We start from the raw sequence: 20,044 nt of genomic DNA, 5'->3' as shown, positions 1-20,044 counted from the left end.
CCAAAATAAAAATGGTTTACTGTTGTCCAGCTCACTGGTTTCTGGCTAGCCAGTGTCACACTTACAAGTGCTGTCCTTTGGGACCACCGAAACCCCTACTCAGTTCTTGGCTCTGTGCCTTGCAATCTTACCAAGGCTTGTTCTTTGCTGCGAACAACAGCAAGAAACTTCACAAGGCTGCCAGGGCTTCCGTGAAAATCAGCTGCTGCACTGCCTGCAGAAGAACACCTGGGCTGGGGAAGCACACTGAACCTGAATTTGAACCACTAGGTGCCGTGTTTGCCAATCTACCCTGCTCCTCTGGAGCCACTGGTTATACCTCATTGTTAGGCAGGGCAGCAAAGCCTGTCTTCTGTTTATCGCTACAATCCATGAAGTTTGTACAATCCATTGTCTGTGTGTGGGTCATGGCAACCTGGGAGCTAGATATGGAGTGGCCATCACCACACAGGGGCTGTGGTGGCACCTCTAGCCACCATTGGGTAGGCATGTACCCACTAAATGTTTAAATAACATTTTCCTTAACAATCAACTCTGATCAGGAGCCAAGTCAAGAGATGTGTTTGAATTGGCCATTTTCCATTTAGTTTACAGTTGCTGCCCAGCATATGGGGTGAGCCATGTGGTTAAGTAGTGATGGGTTCATCAAATGCAGTGAGCTGCTGCAGTAACACTTGCAAATCAGGCTGGGGCAAGAGTTAATTTGGATTTCTGGAAATAAGTATTCCTAATTTAAAAACAAATTAACTACAAAAATTGATCACAGTGCAAAACTAGTATAAAAATGCCTGTGGGGTGAATGGTGTGGCTCCAAACAGGTCTCTCAGAAATCCCAGGCAATGCTGAAAGCAAAGGGAGTGAGTCATAAGCACATGAGCTGAAAGAAGCTGAAGACAAAATCATGCATCTCTGCTTAATTCCATCACATGATGAGTCCCGGGGCCCTTCATTTAATCGGAGAGCAGAGCGGCAGAGAAACTTCATTCTCACCTCCCAGTGAGTCCCGGAGGAGTTTCCTCGCCAAGGCTCCGGCCACGCTGCTCCTCGGCAGGCGCTGATCCGGCCCAGGCTCTCCGGAACCATGAGCGGTGCTGGCCACCACCTCGGACTGCTGCTCCTGGCCGAAGCGGTGCTGTGTGCTGCCGCCACACGTGAGTGCTTCCCTCGCCCCAGCATCCCTGCCTCTGCCTCGGCACCTTCCGTGTCCCAAGCCAGCGCAGGAAAAGGGCTGTTCCGAGCACCTGTGGTGGGTGCTGGAGCCGTGCCCGCCACCCGCTAGGCGACAGCCGGTCCCACGCCAGGGTCGCCTGGCTCCGGGTAGAAAAGCTGCCTGAGCTGGAGGAGTGTGCTGAGAACTGCTCAGCCCTGTGCTCCACAGGTACACGGAGCTGGCTGGAGCTAAACCTTGGCTCTTGGCAGCAAATTCTTAGCAATTCTTCCCCAGTTCAAGCATGGCTAAAACGGCAGATGCAGAATGGACTTTGCACAGTTGGCTTGGCTCAGCTGCGGCTGGGAGAGGCCAGGTCAGAAACAGTGCTCCCCACTGGGACACTTGGACCTGTGGATCCCAACCTCAAGGAGCCCAGTCAAGGAATTAGATCTGCAAGCCACAGTGAGCAGGGAGTGGGCTGATCTGCTTCTTTCCGGGCTCCCAATTTGACTCAAGTCTTAGGATGACTCCCTGAACTCAGGACTGGGAATGCAGAAATGGGATTTTAAGCTCAAATTCCAGAATGTACAGTGTGGAAATTCAAAACCTTATAAGCTGAAGTCCATCTGAGCATTCATCTAGCCTTGTACCTGCCTCCAATGGAGAATAGTACTGGATGTAATACTGGGCAGGTCAGGACATTTTCCCAGCTTTTGATGATTTATAGCATTTATAGAATTGCCTCTGTCAAATGCAGAGTCATTGTATTTAACAGTTTTTACTAGACCTTTTCCATCTGTTCATGCATTTGGGTTTTCATTGCAACACGTGTAAATTTTTGGGACACACTACATTCTGCCAGCAAAAAATTTCACACCTTAATTGTACCTTATGTGAAGATGTACCTTTTATGTGCTTAGAACCTGTAACCTGCTGGTTTCATTTGATTCTCTTTAACTTTTGTACTTTCAGCTTCTTCCTCCATGCTGTTCATGATTCTGTTTTTATATTCTCCTCTGTCACCTTTTCTCCAGGCTTCAAGACACAGTCTATTTATCTGTTCCTCATATGGAAACAATTCTATCCCTTTGTAGCATCCTCACCATCTCTCTCTGTATTTTTTCTGTTCTTTTATAGTGATTGAGCTGCAGAGAACAGAGCATACAGTACTCAAGACATGGCATTATAAAATGCTGTAATGATGTTCTCATTTTTGTTCTCTATCTAGCCTTTTCCTAAGTTTTAACCACCAGTGACCACTGCATTCAAAACTGTAAAGCTGCAAGATCCTGTTTCTGAGTTTAGAGCTAGTTTAGAGCCCTTCATTCTCAAAGGAAGGTTACATTTAACTATGTTGAATTTCATAGAGTTTTATTCTTGAGTCATCGAGTTTCATACAGTCCTCCCCTCTATTACTTTAATGCACAGTCTTCAGCAGATTAAAGAACATTGCTGTTTACCTGTTTTCCAGATTATGAACATTTTAAATTATTTTAACAATGGAGAAAACTAGGCATTTATTCATAACTTTTTTTTAATGTCCTAACCAATCATTTATTCATGTGAAATCCTTCATTCTTATCCCACGGTAACTTAATTGCTTTATGTTCCTTTAGCAAGGGACCTCATCAAGTGCTGTCTGGAACTCAAGCAGACTGTAACAAGCAGGTCAGCCTTGTTCCCATGCTCTCTGTCTCCCTCGCAAAACTCAGAATATGTTTGTGAGCAAGGCACTCCTTTTAAGGCAAATCATATTAATGCACTGTACCTACTTACACTGTTCTTCACTGCTGTTCCTACCAGCTTCTCCAACTTCAGCCCCAAAGGGGTTTTTTTAGTCCTCTAAATCTTCCCTGGAAGTGTTTTTAAAAACTGTCATCACATTTGCCAATTTTTGTTTCTCAGTCACTGAAGCAGTGTTAAGCAAGATGTTACATGCTATGGTTAATAGCTCATTTATTTCACTCTTGAATAACTTCCATACTTGGACCATCCTATCCAGACAACTCTGTCATTTTGTTGATTTGTTCTATAATTGGGGTTTTTGTGCCAACACTTCATTTTGAAAGATATTTTCTGTCATTTAAAAAAAAAAAAATTCTATCACAGAAACCCCCTATGTTCTTCCTTTGTGAATGAAAATATAAACCAATTGACCTATTTGACTTCTGTGCTATCCCTTTACCTTCCCTGAATGCTTCTTTCATATCTACATCATCTTTAGGCCCTATACTTCATGGCAAGCTTTCCAACATAGTTTATATTTGGGGGAGAAAAAATAATTTGTAGTTTTTATGGTTTTGCAAGTTGTTCCTCGGATTATTTTTTGTCCTGCTTTATTATGTGTCTATACATAGCTTTAGAAAGTTTACATTACAGTCTGGTGCCATTCCATCAGCCTTTTTGCTTCTAATACACTTTTATCCTCTTTAGCTGGGTCATCTTTCTATTTCTGCTGTCCTAACACTGGCTCTCATTCTCTCTTTCATGGCTAATACACTTTCACAGGAAATACTGAACTTGTCTTTGCTACATTTTTCACCAAAATGAAAGCCAGAATGAGAAAGAAGAAAGTCGAAGTATAAGATCTTTTCCCCTATGACCACCTCACCAAAACTATTACAGGAATCTGTTCCTTGGAGCATAACATTACTCTGTCTATTTTGAACTGAATTGCTCTAATTTTGGTTATGACCAACATCTGTTCTTGAGTGGTTTTCATTGTTAAAAAAGAAATACATTAAAGCTTTTTGTTCCTTTAAATTCACCAACTGAAAATCTTCAATTCCATGTGTTAGAGAAACTAGTGCAGAAGTCTTTACTCATCTAAAAACCAATCTTTGTCTTGTCCTGAAGCTTGTGAAACATTTCATATTTGACCGAAATAAACAAATCACATCAGAGAGGCAAAGAAATACCTAAGCAGCTTGTGATTTAGAAGCAGTGACAGCACCTATTACTGGACTAGAAAATGAATTCTGAATTCAAGGATTGTTAATGAAAACTCAAAATTAAAAGCATTTTTATAAAATTGAAAGTGCTCCAGCTGTTTTTGATAAATTGAACATTTGGGAAGAACACAATGATTGAAAAGTTTTGATCTGACAAAATCAAAACATTTTTATTCATTAGATCATTTTTCAAGGAGAATGGGAAAAATAAATTGCAAAAATTATGTAGCCATTTGTGTTTGAATGAGACATTAATTTAATGATACCTAAAGTGTAATTGAACTTGCTAAGCCTTTGTGAAGTACTTTTATAGTTGCTAATTTGTTTTTTTCCTGAGCAAAGTTTCTGAACGACAACATTACCAAACTCTTCTTCTGACCAAGACTCAAAACAATACAGCATGTGATACCGGTCATTAAGTAAATACCAGTCATAATGTTATGCTTGCTCACATCAAAATATATTAAATCTGCAGGAAAAACTTCATTCAAGTGATTTAAGTGAGACTGCAGGGAGTTCCTGTAGGGCAAAAGACTGTGGGAGATTGTGTCTCTGAGTGCAAAATCTGTTCTTTTCCTCTAGCCATTCAATCCTCAAGACTGGGGAGAGAGCTACCATCATCAGCTCAGAGTTAAGATAAGACTGACTGTTCACTGGGCAATAAAACAAGAGAAAGCAGCTCCTGCCTCTTCTTTTCAGCTGTTTCTCTGATTCTCTCTTGCAGTAAAATTAGGAGCCACCCACCTCTAAAGACTGTGCTTAAACTGGCTACACCTGCTCTGTGTCTTTTCCAAAGCTTGGAGAAATTCCAACACAACTGGTTTTGTTACAGCATACAGGGCAATTCTCACCCTTCTTACAGGTCTCTGCCTTTTCCTTGAAGTCATCCAGAATTTTGTTGCATTTGGGTATAAATCTCAGTAGCATTCTGTATCAGCTGTAGCTTTACAATAAAGCCGTGGAAAGCAGAAATTCTAACTGTTAATGTGACAGAATGGCACATCCAGCAGTTACCTTACCTGATTAACATGGCAGAGCTCTTTAAAGCCTCCAGGTTTTCATGGAACTATGCCCATGAGCTCTCTTATTAACACATTTTTATGGCGTCCTACAGTGGCCAACGTGTTCCTACAGGTTACTTGGATATTTACGTTGCTTTCCACTATGTGTCCTTTGTGACAGAAAGAGGGATCCTAGAAGCCTGGGAAAAGTTTGAGACCATCATTTGTAGTAATATGAGAAGAAAGAGGTTATTGAATTTATTTAATATCTGAGCCGTTTTTAAATAAAAGGCATGAAGTTAATATGTTATTGTTGCTGTATTATAAACACATTGAATTTACTATTCAGCTCTAAATTTCCTTTTCTGGAAATACCAACTTCTGTTATAATTGGTTCCACCCCTCCCACCCAAACCACCAGCCAACTCACCAAAGGAGCTGCACTGGTTCAAAACTAATTCCTGGCACAACTTCCACTAGAGCACAACTCAGGCACAGAACGAACTTATCCTGTTAGCCTTTTACTCACAGATTTATTACCAGGCAAAGCAGTCAGAAATCAAGCAACCTCTGTGCAGAGAGACTGACTGTTGCAGGGTTATGTAAATTCTTGCAAACCATGGCTCTGATAAGGTCAAAACATTGTAGACATTTTTATTCTTTGTCTGGGAAGTTTGCAATATTGCATGCAGAAAAAAATGTCAGACTGACAGTGCTGGATTTGTCTTTATGTTGATTATAGTTGATGTAAGTATTTATAGCTGCAATGACAAAAGTCAGTAATTTTCTACTGATGGAAAGTTTTCTACCAGCACGAGAGTAATGTTTTTATAGAGTAGTAGGGAAAATTGCATTACATCTACACTGATGTTTGGTTTTCTCTCTAGGGTTTCAAGACGTGTTGAGCCATGGAAGCACTTCTCCGGTCACATCCTACAAGAAGCTACAAGGCTGGTCTAGTGATCAAAATAAATGGAATGAAAAACTCTATCCTTTCTGGGAAGAAGGAAATCCCAGATGGAAGGACTGCTGGAAAGGTAATAGCATGTACACATTTCAAAGACACTTGAAAAACTGGCTAGAAAATCCACCACAGTGCAGGTGCTATAGTGTGTTTTCATAGGGGCAATACCCACTGCTGCACGGAATGGAAAGTTAGAGATTATTTGGTTTGATACCATTCCCAGTGGGTTGTCTGAGGAGGCAGAACAGTGAGTTATTACATAAAATGCTTTCCCATTATGACTAATCCCAGACAATAATATTTATCAAGAAGTATTGATGGTCAGGGCTCCAGCACAATCCATTATGTGAAACATGCCCTGGAGGACAGGCAGCTTCACCTGCTACCTCAGCAGGGCACGTGAGCTTCAGACTGACAGCTTCAGCAAAGACCACGTTTATTGTCACCTGCTCTGAGCTGAGGGCCAGTGACTATCCCTGGGGAGAAACAAAAAGTTTCTTCTTTGAAATATATTGAACCCCACAGGTAGAAAACTATATTCTTAGCTCTAGGAAGAAAATGAATGGCAGACCAGTAAGTGATCAAGGGGGATATGCTGAGTCCCTCTGATTGTTTGAAGTTGGGGCTTTGATAAGAGCACAAGTGACTTGGGAGCATGAAAACCCTTAGAAACAGAGTAATCAATAAAGCATTTCTAATTGATGCACAGTTGATGGTAGCTTCTGCTTCAATGAACCCTTTACTGCAGTGAAGACAAATTTTCTTTTCTACAGGTGGAAGGGTGACAGCCAAAATGGACAGTGACAGCCCAGCACTAGTAGGATCCAATGTGACCTTTGTTGTGACTCTCCAGTTTCCCAAGTGCCAGACAGAAGATAATGATGGCAACATAGTGTACAGCAGAAACTGTACTCGGGGTAGGTAATGGCAATTTCCCTGCACCACGCTCGCATCTGCCTGGTGCTGCTGTGAATGTGTCACTGAGCTCTGAAAGCACCACAGGTGCACCCAGTGAACAGTGGATGGATTTAACTGGTAATCCAGTTAACTGGACAGTGAACTGTGCTGGATTTAACTGGTAACACTGACCTGTGCACACCCAGCCTGTGCCACACCACCTTCTTTCCTAACAAGATCACTGTGATGTTTTTAGTGCTCTGCCCCACTGTATATACACTGACCAGGAAATTTGAGAGTGACCATGGTTATAAACTTGCCTTCCCAAAACAGTCACATAATCTGAGTTCCCAACAGAACTGTTACTGCTTTTCAGCTCAGGCACAATGTTGCACAGTCACACTGTTTTTTTTCAAACTTATAAAGCTGTCAATTTACAAAATTGAGGGGTTTTTTTTTTTCAGTTATGAATTGTAGAGTTCAGTAACTATATCTGCACAAAAGAGTAAATCTCACACTTCCACATCTTAGGAATTAAAAAACAAACAAATAAATTTTTAAATCAAGCAATATTTTCCTCAGAAAATCCCTCTTTTTCATCTTATTTACTGCTACATGGAGAAAAAAGCCTATCATAATTCCAGAGTTTTAAGCTGCTGGATCTAGAACAACTCATGTTATTGTACCTTTCATCCCCTGAATGCATAAATGTTCAACAAATTTTTTTACTGATCAAAGTAATTTTCATTTCAAGCAAGTTTTTTGTCAGCCTAAGTTCCAGTTAACTGTCTGATATTTTGTTAGCAGCTTATATCCATACTCTCCTCAATATCTGCTGTGCTTTTTGGGGGACAAAACTTCTTATTTACTATTAAGAAAATGACAGAAATTCATGTCTAAGTTACTTAAAGGTGCCATAGAAAAGTTTTCTGACAAAATAAACATAGTAACTTCCTTACAGTGCTTTCACAGCTCCTCTTTGTACTTAAAATTTTAGATTCTCCCTGTCAAATATTTGGGTAGCCCCGTTATCTTCAATGAAACAGTAGCATTTTATGTAGTCAACAGTACGTTTTTGGGCAAGCACTTGTAAATTGTGTCTGGCCCATGAGACATTAAGTTGTTTTTTTAAACTTATCAATAAAATAACATCAAGACAGAGCCATTTTTTGTTTATGTCAAAAAACAAACAAAGCACAACTTTAGAAAAAAGAATTTATGTCAGTCTGAAAATAACCCCACTTCACCTGCTGTTTGAATGCAGTGACCGCTATAACCTGTGGTGCTTGCCTCCTGTTTCCTGACTTTCTGCACATTTCTCAGTTGACCAGAATATGTCCTGTTTCTATCCTTAGATCCCCCAGCTTCCATGGATCAGCAAGCCTATGTCTACAACTGGACTGAATGGATTGACAACTGTGGCTGGGAAAACTGCACAAGCAACCACAGCCACAACGTATTTCCAGATGGACGTCCTTTCCCTCATCACCCTGGCTGGAGGAGAAGGAACTTTGTCTACGTGTTTCACACTTTTGGTTAGTACTGCAACACATGCCTTGGTTAGGGTGATGCTGCAAACCTTATATTCCTTTTGTACACAACTCATTTGTCAAGTATGTTTTACTAAAAGAGCTTTAAAAATGATTCCACACTCTTGAGTGGAAATACTGAATTAATTCCCCACTTTTCCAGAGAGGCCATCAGGTGTTTGGTCTAGAAATCATGGGTTACCAGAAGATTCTCTTTAAACCTGCATTCACAATACTACCACTAGAGGAAACTAATTTCCTTTCAGTAGTACTCAAGATCTTTTTCTAGGAAAACAGAGAGTCTGAGCAGGTCAGTCAGACAATTTATTGACAGCTCACTGCCACTTAAGACTTTTAGATTTAAGAGAGATCACAGTGCTGTGTATCAGCAGTTTAACAGTGCAGCACTTCTTGTCTCTAGGGAGGTGAGAACTGCCACTGGCTGTGCTGCTGCTCTGGTCACAGATGCTGATTTTCAATGTTTCTTGTTCCTGAGTATATAATGGTTGGGTTATTCCTGCCATTACTAAATCTTAGTGCCTCCAGTTCTTCTGCCTAAATCAGTTTTACTGCCAGTATCAGTATGAGTAATAATCATCATCATCATCATCATCATCATCATCATCATCATCATCATCATCCAAATTTTATGCAGAGGTGATACCATTTACCTACCTCAGTCAGCTGTTAAAAAGACAAATAATTGAATATATAAAAAAATGTTTCTGGAGTATGAAGCAAGAGGTATTATATCTTCTGGCTATGCTGAAAGCAAACACAAGATCACTTAAAATGCCTCACACCATCCACTACATAATCCTAATGACTTAATGTAATGTAACTGCTTTGGAAAGATGTAAATGTCTTGGTAATTTTTTCTTGGATTAGTGAAATTTGGGACATCTTTTTGACAACTCTGAAAAACCGGAATTTATGTGAGTAAACACATTGCAAAAGTATCCAGTCCTTCGAAAACACCTGTCAGATTATTGGAAGATATTTCTAAATTATTAATTTTGATTTTGACAATCTAAGATTCTCAGAGACTCTGCCTCTCATAAACCAACATGTAGCAAAGCTGAGGGGGAAAATGTTAAGTTCCTGTTCTGTTTCAGGTCAGTATTACCAGACAACAGGAAGATCTTCAGCGAAGTTTTCAGTCAACACAGCAAATATCACTCTTGGTGAACACGGGATGGCTGTGTCCATTTACAGGAGAGGGCACTCGGGATTCGTTCCGATTGCGAGAGCAGAAACTGTCTACTCTGTAACAGGTGAGTGTGCTGGAATGGACTGTAGTGAAATGCTGGGGTATTTGTTGCTTAGCTGTTAAAAAAATTCAGCACAAGCACCATCTGGCATGAAAAGAAGACATTGGCCTGAGAAAGGTATTTAGCTTGAAAGTGGAATTTGCCAAACAGCCATGAGTAGCTCAAGTAAACTTTTTGTCTAGTTCGGTATGACCCCTCTACTATGTAATGGAAAATGATTAAAAGAAAATGCAATCTTCCACAGATGTCTATGATTCCTCATTTGTTCCCATATTTTTCTGTCTGCTTCCTACTGGCATTCACTCCTCAGGTCATAAATTGAATTAAAGTAGAAACCTGTGTTAAAAATACCACGTTTACATCTCACATTCTAGCTGTTGCTGTTCAGGGGCTTTGGAACTGTTTGTTGTTTGCAGCCAGGCAACTCTATTTATTTACCTCTCTTTTCCCTCCTCCAGACAAAATTCCAGTATCCGTGACTATGTCCCAAAAACATGACCGCAACATCTCAGACTCCATTTTCATCAAAGACTCACCAATTACATTTGATGTGAAGATCCATGATCCCAGCTACTATCTGAATAATTCTGCCATCTCCTACAAGTGGAACTTTGGAGATGGAAGTGGCTTGTTTGTAGCCAGCGGTTCTAGTACATCTCACACCTACACTCTGCAAGGAAACTTCACTCTGAATTTAACTGTCCAAGCCATTATACCTGTACCTTGCAAACCAGTAACACCCACTGCACCACCACCCACCTCAGCAGGTAAGCATTTATCAAACAGCACTGGCATTAGGAGCTAGGCTAAAACTCTGCATTCTGATGTTTTTAGTTAATATCTTTAGTAGTTTTACTGTCATCGTGAAAGAGCTGCAAGCCTCTGGAAACCCTCTATAAAATTGGCTTAGAGACAGAATCAATAAGCATAAATTCCCCTAGGATTCTATGGCAGGGATAACTTACACTTTTAACTCCTTATGCATCCAGTTCTACCACCATGTTTACAGTATACAAAGGTCTTAAGGTGAACTTAAATGTAAATTTGTATTATCTCTGCCACGCCTGGTCAGGAGATTTTAGCCTTCTCTGCTCAGGGTGATCTTCTGAGGTAAGATGTAAATTTCAAATGAAAAAAGGGAATCTCAGCACACTCTTACAGCAAGTTCCTTTCTGGATTGCATTAGCTTCCATCCAAAATTAAATGAGATTGGATTGAACTAGAAAAACCATGTCATATTCAAAATCATAGGATTTCCACATGGCATTAACCCAGAACAGCTTTTTTTCCACTTTAAATTTATTGACTAACATATTTCAGAGTAACTTTTATTATGTTCAGCATTGGTTTATCATCTCAGAGGGTTTTAAGGTTTGCAGAAGGCCTGCAATTTCAGCTATAATACTACTACTGTGAAATTGTAAATGTGGCTGTATTTTTCAAATTTCATATTTTTAATATGTGCTCTTACCAAAATATGGAGTGAGAATGAAAAATTAAAGGAAAGATATAATTTTTACCACTTCCCCTCTTCGTTTTTCCACTAGCTGTAATGTAGAGCAGTGGGAAAATACCAGCTTTTAAAAAAGCATTTTAAAGATTTTATTGGCCTTTGGATTTCTTATATAATTGATTTGGGGATTTTAAAGAAGTATTTAATTGTATTACACTTTTCGGTCTCCCTTTTATTTCACAGAGATGAGTGACGAGCCAGGGGGCTTTTGGAGTGAGGCTCCCCAGGCCACTCCAGGGTTCTAAAGCTGGGCACGTGTGTTTTCTTTAGGGATTATTGCCATGAGCTCATAACACAGATACAGACATGACTGCACAGCTGCAGACCAAAGTCACTGACAGCCTATGGAATGAAGGCTTTCACATTGGAACATGTGGCTGTGTTCAGAATATCCCTAAACAGAGCTTGTTCTAAAGTTGCATATCTATTTCTTCTCCCTCAAACAGTTACAACTGGACAATCCTCTGATTCTGACTCTTCTCCCACTGTCGAGTCAGTGGAGGATAATCCTGATGGAGGCTGCCATATTTACAGAAATGGATACTATGGAAGTAGTATTGATGTTGTAGGTAAGGATGTGGGTCAACACCTGTTCAGAGGAATGGTGTTAACAATGAGCAACAATGTATGGTAGAAATAATGTTTATTTAGACACATTTTTATCAATTACATGAGATCCACAAAAAGATCCTTGTCATGGGCATAGCTGAGAGTTTTAAGGATTAATGTACAGACATCTAGCTGGCTGACTTTGGTGTCTGCCTGCACTCTGCCAGGGGCTAGTTGCAGAGGTTATGACCCCTTGCCTTCAGACATGTAAGGCTGGACATTGATCTGGATGCCTGCTGATCACTGACCCCATGTGCTGGTGGAGATGTGCATTGTGTCACTCCTTTCTATATTACCAGATTTCTGAACATGCCACTACAGGAGCACATGGGCTGGGGAGGAGGTTTATATAAGGTTGAACTGACCTTTGAATGCAGAGAAATCTCATGTAGTGGGGAGTGATTTAGCAAAATAAGGAGGTAAATAACAATAATGAGGAAAAAAAAGGCAAATCGGAAAGGAGCAGCCTCACAGGGAAAGCACTGGAAAATTTCTCAGCTTTCAAAGCCTTCAACAGGAGTGCTAAGGGAGGGAGGAGGTTATGGAAAACAAGGCCTGAACTGAGCATCAGCTAAACACTTAAGGTTCAGTACACATAGACTTCAAAGCTTGTCATGTGTCCTACAGTTGATATGTGTTTCCTCTCCCAGAGGGAATCCTTGAGGTAAATATTATTCAGATGACAAGCATCCAGATGACAGAAAGTCAAGCTGAAAACTCACTGGTTGACTTTGTTGTTACCTGCCAAGGGAGGTAAGTGTGTGAATGAAGCTGTCAATCTTCCCTGTTTAAAAATAATTAGGTGCTGGAATGCTGTATGCACTTAGATGCAGATGTATGAACAAAATTTGGGAACTGAAGTGTTTCTATTTCTTGATGGGAACTAAAGATAATGCAAGTCTCATTTTTAAACTATGCCAACAGAGGCTATAGCCAGGGACTTAGGATTCAGAGCAAACATCCAGTCTCAGTAAAAATCAGGAACTAATTGTGGGAAGAAACAATTTATAGTCTCCTGGCCAAGACAAGATTTCAGCACTTACAGTAAAATGGGAAGCAGTGTACTGCAATTGTAAGGAAATCTGTTCTTTCTGGCACTTGGAGTAAATGGGTGAGTCCAAGCAACTTCTTGGGTGCAAAAACATTGGACTAATATTCCTAGGTCTTAGAAGGTTAGAGTTGAGAGGACTAAGAAATGCAAGAAACACCATGGTAATACAACTGGAAAACAATTAACCTCTCTAAAGGGAGTGTTTCCTTTTCTAGCACATGATACTACTTAAAAGAATCTGCATTCCTTTCTTAAAGATGTGTATTAAAGGTAATGGACATTATAAGTTGATTTGATGCAGGTAGTCCTGTGATCACCATAAAATGTTAAATGATAAGCAAAACAAGCAGATAATTATACAGATTGTATACATGCATTCTATATAAAATCCACATGTACATGTATAAATGTATAGGTATGCAAAAAGATACCCATAGTATTAATAAAACACGTTTAAATCACTGTAGCGCCACTGATTTCAACAGGCACCACCATAAAACTGGTGCACCAGTGCAATGTGTCTATGAACTGGGCTAACTGGGCTGGCAGGACACCACACATGCAATGTGCTCTCTCTTCCCATGCCAGTCTCCCCACAGATGTCTGCACAGTAGTTTCTGACCCCACGTGCCAGGTGTCCAAGAGCATGGTATGTGACCCCATCGTCGTCACGGATGAATGTTTACTCACCATCAGGAGAGCTTTTGAGGAACCTGGGACATACTGTATAAATATCACCCTGGGTGATGACACCAGTCAAGCCCTGGCCAGTGCCCTGATTTCTGTAAATGGAGGTGAGTCCACAAAGAGCAGACGCGGGTCATTGGTGGAAAGTTTCTCCCTGCGGTCATTTCCCTGCAGGAGGAAAGAGAACAGGAATACATAGGGGGGGTTCTTATTATGTCTGGAAGCCTCAGCTGAGACTGCACCAGCTTGTCTAAGAGACCATGCAAAGATAAAATTATTATTTCCCTGGGGGAATTTTAGCTATTAGACCTTGATTTGACTTCTGTTTATGATCCAATGAGTACAGTAATTATACCAACTATTCAGTATCACAGAACATGAACAGTTCTTAAGCCATAATGTAATTTTCCACAGAAAAATGTTGGGCAGAAAAAGCAGGTGGGGAACATGCCAGCCAGCCCAGTCCACACATGGAGAGATAGCAAAAACAGAGGGGAATTCAGCTCACTTGAGACAGAATCAAAGTCTGCAGCACAGCTGGCTGCCCTGGGCTCTCTTTACTGCCCATGGGCCTTGACATGGTTTCTATTTCTACATGAGGATAAGATGAATCATGTTCTGGAATGATCTGTGTAATATCCAATGACTACAGAGTCTGTCCAGGGTAATTGTTTCCGAAGAGGAGCTTTACCTTTGGTTGGAGAAGTATCACTGTGTATTTCATAGCTATCAAAGCTGTCTTTGACAGAGCCAGCTATTAAACTCAGCCTCAGTCAGATGTCTAAAAGATTGTGCTGCCTCTCTGCTCCCACTTCATTCCCCTCCTGACTTCCTATTACAGTGTCCTACTGACTCTTCCGAACTCTCTAATTACTATCAGCCAAGCACCTGACCCTTTGCAGTCATTTTCTATAGTATTTTTGATGATTTTATTTAATCTAGGTGTAGGTTTATCTGTTCTGAAATCAGTTCATTATGAATAAGGCACAGTGCTTGACCTGTAAAGTGCATTCTGGCTCCTGAAGGTGCAACTAAACACACAGAAGGGTTTCTCTCAACTGTATTTGCAGAGACTAGCTTTAGCCCAATAAGGCTGGTCTGTCTAGGTTTCCTCCAGAGGGCAAAGCTGAGTTGTACTTTGGGGCTTCTGCTGTAATCAAAACAGAATTAGGATCTAAGAGAGGTTGCTGCTTCTTTAAGTCACCTTCTGGATGAGCCCATCTAATTTTGTCAAACACTTATCCTATAGTAAGTGTAAACAGTTCCCCAGCATAGCAAACGGCAAGGATCAAGTTAGCTGCACCTTGTGGGGTGCTAACAGTGCCCTTCATTCCCCTCCATGCTCAAGTGGTAGCCATGTGTGAGGAGCAGGGCTCATGTGAGGACACTGGCAAAGCACAACTCACACTCTGGTGGAATCGAGAATTACATGGATGTGAAGGCACCACCTCCTGCCAGTCACTGACCTCCAATGCTTCTTAGCATATTAAAATTACTAACTGTGCTTCAATTCATACAGCAATAAGTAAAAATGGAATTTTCTTTGGAAAGTCTATCTTGCTGTAAAATAGAGGCTAACTTTTAATCAATTGACTTTCTGAACTATAGGAACATCATCTGGAACAACAGAAGGTGTCTTTATCTTCCTTGGCTTGTTGGCAGTGTTTGCTACTATTGGAGCATTTTTCCTTTACAAGTAAGTTGCTAGTTTCTATGAGTAAAAACAGTTAAAAGAACTGTCAAAATATTATTTAAATTAACAAACGGAACAATTTAAATTTGCTTTAGCTACGTTTTTGTCTCTTTACTATTGCAGCTCACAAATATTCTGGCAAATATTCAAGAATTACTGGTTTAGGTCACAAAACCATTGGAACACATGCAGATGTTAAGGACTTTCAGAAAAAATTACATTCCCTGCCCATAAGCACAAAGAGTAATATTAGCAGGCCTGCTGCTTACACTTCATGTAAGCAGAAAGCAAACTCAAACTGCATGATGTGATTTCTATATGCAGTGAAACCAAACAAATTCTTCATTAAATAAATGATTAACAAATTCTTTGGGGAAAAGGTGCTGAGCATGCAGGCCAGTAGCTAACAGAAGCACATGTTGCTGGCATTGTTAGTTTGGAACTTTCTCATGAGACGCTGAGAGTGCACGACGACTCCTGAGTCAAACGTGTGCTCACGGCTCCCAGTGAGTGGTGAGAAACACACACTTCCATGGAGCAGCGGTACTCCAGTACTCCTTCTCCCTAACCAGGCCCCTGCCACCATTACTGACCTATGGCTGCCAGACATTAGATGGGACTGAACAGGGAAGGAGGAGAGAGAATGTATGATGAACACATGATTTGTGCTTTTATGCATTGGTCACATGCGAAATGTCAACCCTCCTTTAAAAGTCTTTCAGCAACTAACTGTGCACATTCCTTGCAGGAGATACAAGCAATACAAGCCTATTGAGAGGAGTGCAGAACAAACAGAGAAGCAAGAGGGATTCACTGCTTACTTCAGCACTTTCAAAGCCATTTTCTTCCCTAATAGCACTGAGAGAAATCCTCTGCTGAAGAGTAAACCAGGCATTGTTTAAACCTTTAGTGCAACAGTTACTAGATTAAGTGCAGGACTTGTCTCTGAACTGTGCTTTAATGGGGCTTTCTTGTTATAAAAATACCCCAGGGAGTAAGGTGAAAGCACATAGAGATGGGATGGTAACTTTTGGGGCTTGGTGCAATTAGCAACATTAAAGTAGTCCTTTATAGAAACACAAGGGGGTAGTTTTAAGCACTTGCTGTTCTTGCTTGTGTAGGATACACTCTTCTGAATTACTAACGTCCCCCACCCCCCCACCCTTTTCTGGCTTTTCTTATTTCTAGGTTAACAACCTGCAAAATTAATCACATCCATAATCTGGAAGGGAGGAAAAAAGAGGTTAATTAAAAAAAAAAAACCAAGAAAAAAACAAACAAAATAAAAATCCCCACCAACCAACCAACTTGTAAACACTTAGCTTTTATTGCTGCTTGCTGCCTTAGCAGGATTCATGTCTTTGCTGTAAAGAGAGACATGGGGGGCAGGCACGTGTTATGTCTGTGGAATGAAACGTGCCATGGCCTATTCCCAGGCATTGGCACTGAACTGCTGCCACTGTTACGCTGTTCAGGAGGTCCTAGCACAGACTGGCCCCAGGCGGGCCAGCTCCCCACCAAGCAAACCCTAGATTCTGGGAACCACCAGCCCCCCACTGTGAGTTTGGCAGCAGCCACCTTGTTTTTCAGGGTTCAATAACATGGGTGCAGCTCATTAAATGCCAGTTGGCCTCAGGGCTAGAAAACAGGGCTGGACACACTTAGCTTCCCACTGGACATGGCTACCAGTGCATGAGTCTCACTATAAACTAGACCACAGACACCCGAGCATCAAGACGAGGCCCATTGGCTTGGCTCTCCCTGTTCAAACTTTGAGTCCCATGTAAAATTCTGAGTTGCAACTGCTGATGCTGCCTTTGCCTCCTTTGCTTCCATTGGTCTTAAGACACTGGATAGGCACCACTGCTCCCAAGGGGCAGATACAGTCCAAGTCCAATGAAGGGTCAGCAGAACAAGGGATCTGGCAGGAAGGGGTAGCATTTAACTGCCTTTTCCTCTTCTCTTTTCATTTCCGTCTTTCCTGCTGTAAAGAGACATTAATTTCTGCTTGCTCCTCCATCCCTCTGACCACTAAATCAAATAAATGAAAACCCCAAGATAAATAAAGCACTCTGCTCCAGTTCCTACTTTTACATGACACACCTTAGAAAATGTAAACTTATGCAAAATCAATGTGCCTCCACTTGTTCACTCTAGCTGCAATTCTGTTAAAATAACTCATTCTGAGGCCTTCCACAAGTGATCTGGCCTTGTATCCACACATGCTCATCACTCAGCATCACAGCATTTCACAGTGTGAGACCAGCACAAACTGCTGCAGGCTGGCTCACTGGATGATGAGTAAAGGAGAGCATCTTATTTGAAGAAAGGGAAAAGTTTAATGCTAAAAAAGGTTCATGGAGACGAGCAAACAGACCAGCAATTCTTTATAGTTCATGTTCCATAAAACTGCTGTTGTTAGTAAAGGCTATAGCCAAAATAGAGCCTGGGCAAATGACCTTACACTATCTATTTCTAAACACTGAATTCCTTGAAGACCTGTATTTCAACATAATTAGCTCATTTACCATATCTTGAAACATCTCTGATACATACTGTTTTCTGTTCCTGTGGCAATATGTAATTATAAACACACTTTCCTACTATTTTAGCAGATCTTCCAAATGCTTATCACTTGTAATCTGAATCTAGTCTTCACTGTCCCTTCCCAATGTGCACAGACACCTTTCAATGACTTAAGAAAAAAAAATGTAGATTCCAACATACCTGTGGGATTAGTTCTTCAGCTCTAAAATTCAACAGCCTATTTTCTTCTTTTGTTTCCAGGTTCACCCATTATTTTAATTATTTTGTCACTATTTCAGTTATATTATTAAAAGCAGTGTATTTGCTATTGTTCCCTCTTCCTTATACGTAGCATCCTATTGTCTAAGAACTAGCATCTCAAATTATTTTCTGACTTAAAACAGGAAACATTTTCTGCAAAAATTACTAAGTGTTATATCCTCTGTTATCAGACAGGCAGGACTGTAATTTGTATTTTTTGCTCTAGCTTGAGGCAGGACAGGGGTTTAGTGGAAAGCTTAAGAGGACCTGTAATGAAGCATGAAAACATAACATCTGTCATAGCTTAAGATCAGTGAAGATGCAGGCTACCACCTGGGCTACATGCAGTAAATATCTTGTTTCTGCAAAATGCAGCATCTTAAGCTTTTGCATAGAAAACAGCTTTCAGGCACACATTAAGAACTTTTTTATACTTTAACCTAAGTGTTAGGAATATCTTGCACTATCTCCCTTTAAGTGTCATATCAGAATACTACAGTTTTATATAATGTTTTTGCCTTTTCAGCTGTAACTTCTATTTCATACATCTTTACTTTTATACAATGGAATTTAACTGCTGCACTGACAAATAAACCATGTAATGATTTTAAAGAGTTCACTGCTCTGTCTCAGAACGAGTAACTGCGAGATAAGCAACTTGATGAGTTGCCCAATTATTGATTGAAAGATTGTCTACTTCCATAAAACTTAAGGGATTTGCTTTACCCTCAGTTCACACCTGGCTTCACCGTGGGTTATCGAGCTGATTTTACAGTCTCCCTTCAAGTGTACTCAGAGCAATGGCACCCCAAACCTGAGAAGCAAGGAGACTTTCTTAACACCCAGATGACACAATTTCAGAACAGATCAGGATACAAATGAACTTCGTGTCCTTCAAAGGAGAAAGAACAGCTGACAAACAACAGATTTGTGAATGTCAGCAAATGTTACAAGACAGGTTTCAGGCATTCCCTTTGAAGAAATAACATCAAGAATGACATCAAACATAAATGTACATTGTCTTCATAGAAAGAACATCTTTTCAAAACATGTCTTCAAGAGAAATGGAAACATCAGTTGGTAGCAAGTTTGTTAAGAATTAGTTTAAATTGAGCTATTTATTATTATATATATAGTTATTTCAAACAAATTTTGTTCCTTCCCCCCTTTTTTTTTTTGAATATTTTTTACAGTACACAATTAAGGCTCAACAGATGTGGCCTTTTTTTTTTTCTTACCAGAAGTATTTTTAAGCTGAAACCAAGGCTAAAAAACACCAGTCTCTGGAAGAATTGTAAAGGAATGAAACATAACTTTGCAAGAGCCATCCAACCACTGTGGCTCATGCAGCATAGTCAAATTTTCTTTAATGATAACACTTTTATCACTACAGTCTATAATTCACACAGAATTCCATAATCACAGATTTTTTAGGTTGGAAGAGACCTGTGGAGATCATCTAGTCCAGACCCCCTGACAAGTCAGGGTCACCTACAGCAAATTACACAGGAGTTTGTCCAGGTGGGTTTGGAATGCCTCCAAAGAGGGAGACCCCGTGACCTCCCTGGGCAGCCTGTTCCAGTGCTCTGCCACCCTCAATGTAAAGAATTTCTTCCTCATGCTTAGGTGAAACTTCTTGGTTTTAGTTTTTGGCCACTTCTCCTCACCCTGTTACTGGGCACCACCAGTAAGAGACTGGCACTATCTGTGACTATGTCTTTTACACCTTAATATCATTGCTTGACTATCATACTTGGTAAGAGTGGGAAAAACATTCTGAATGGCAATTATTTTAGTGTCCCTGTAAATGCCAGGATTTCCAGGGGAAGGAAGTAAAGAGAAAAATGTTTCACCCACATTAAATAAAAATGCTTAAAGGTCACAGTTTCTCAAGCTTTGACAACTTTCTCCATAGCAAACCAAGCATAACAAGACTACTGA

The 20,044-nt window shown here is 40.5% G+C and overlaps 1 protein-coding gene across 1 annotated transcript; it reads left to right on the top strand.

Annotated features, from left to right (window-relative positions):
* The first annotated feature begins 853 nt into the window (after nucleotides 1-853).
* On the top strand, nucleotides 854-18,715 carry GPNMB (glycoprotein nmb). The gene is made up of 11 exons (XM_023920468.2): nucleotides 854-1,151; nucleotides 5,990-6,139; nucleotides 6,840-6,983; nucleotides 8,319-8,498; nucleotides 9,608-9,766; nucleotides 10,222-10,530; nucleotides 11,723-11,845; nucleotides 12,536-12,638; nucleotides 13,525-13,730; nucleotides 15,232-15,319; nucleotides 16,065-18,715. Exons 1-11 carry the CDS (start codon nucleotides 1,082-1,084, stop codon nucleotides 16,216-16,218), a joined length of 1,686 nt encoding a protein of 561 aa, XP_023776236.2. The 5' UTR covers nucleotides 854-1,081; the 3' UTR covers nucleotides 16,219-18,715.
* Nucleotides 18,716-20,044: the final 1,329 nt, after the last annotated feature.

The sequence above is a fragment of the Cyanistes caeruleus genome, chromosome 1 (assembly GCF_971803275.1).
Source record: "Cyanistes caeruleus chromosome 1, bCyaCae1.hap1.1, whole genome shotgun sequence".
NCBI lineage: Eukaryota > Metazoa > Chordata > Aves > Passeriformes > Paridae > Cyanistes > Cyanistes caeruleus.
The sequence above is the reverse complement of the archived record's forward strand: the minus strand, read 5'-3'. Positions and strand labels throughout refer to the sequence as shown.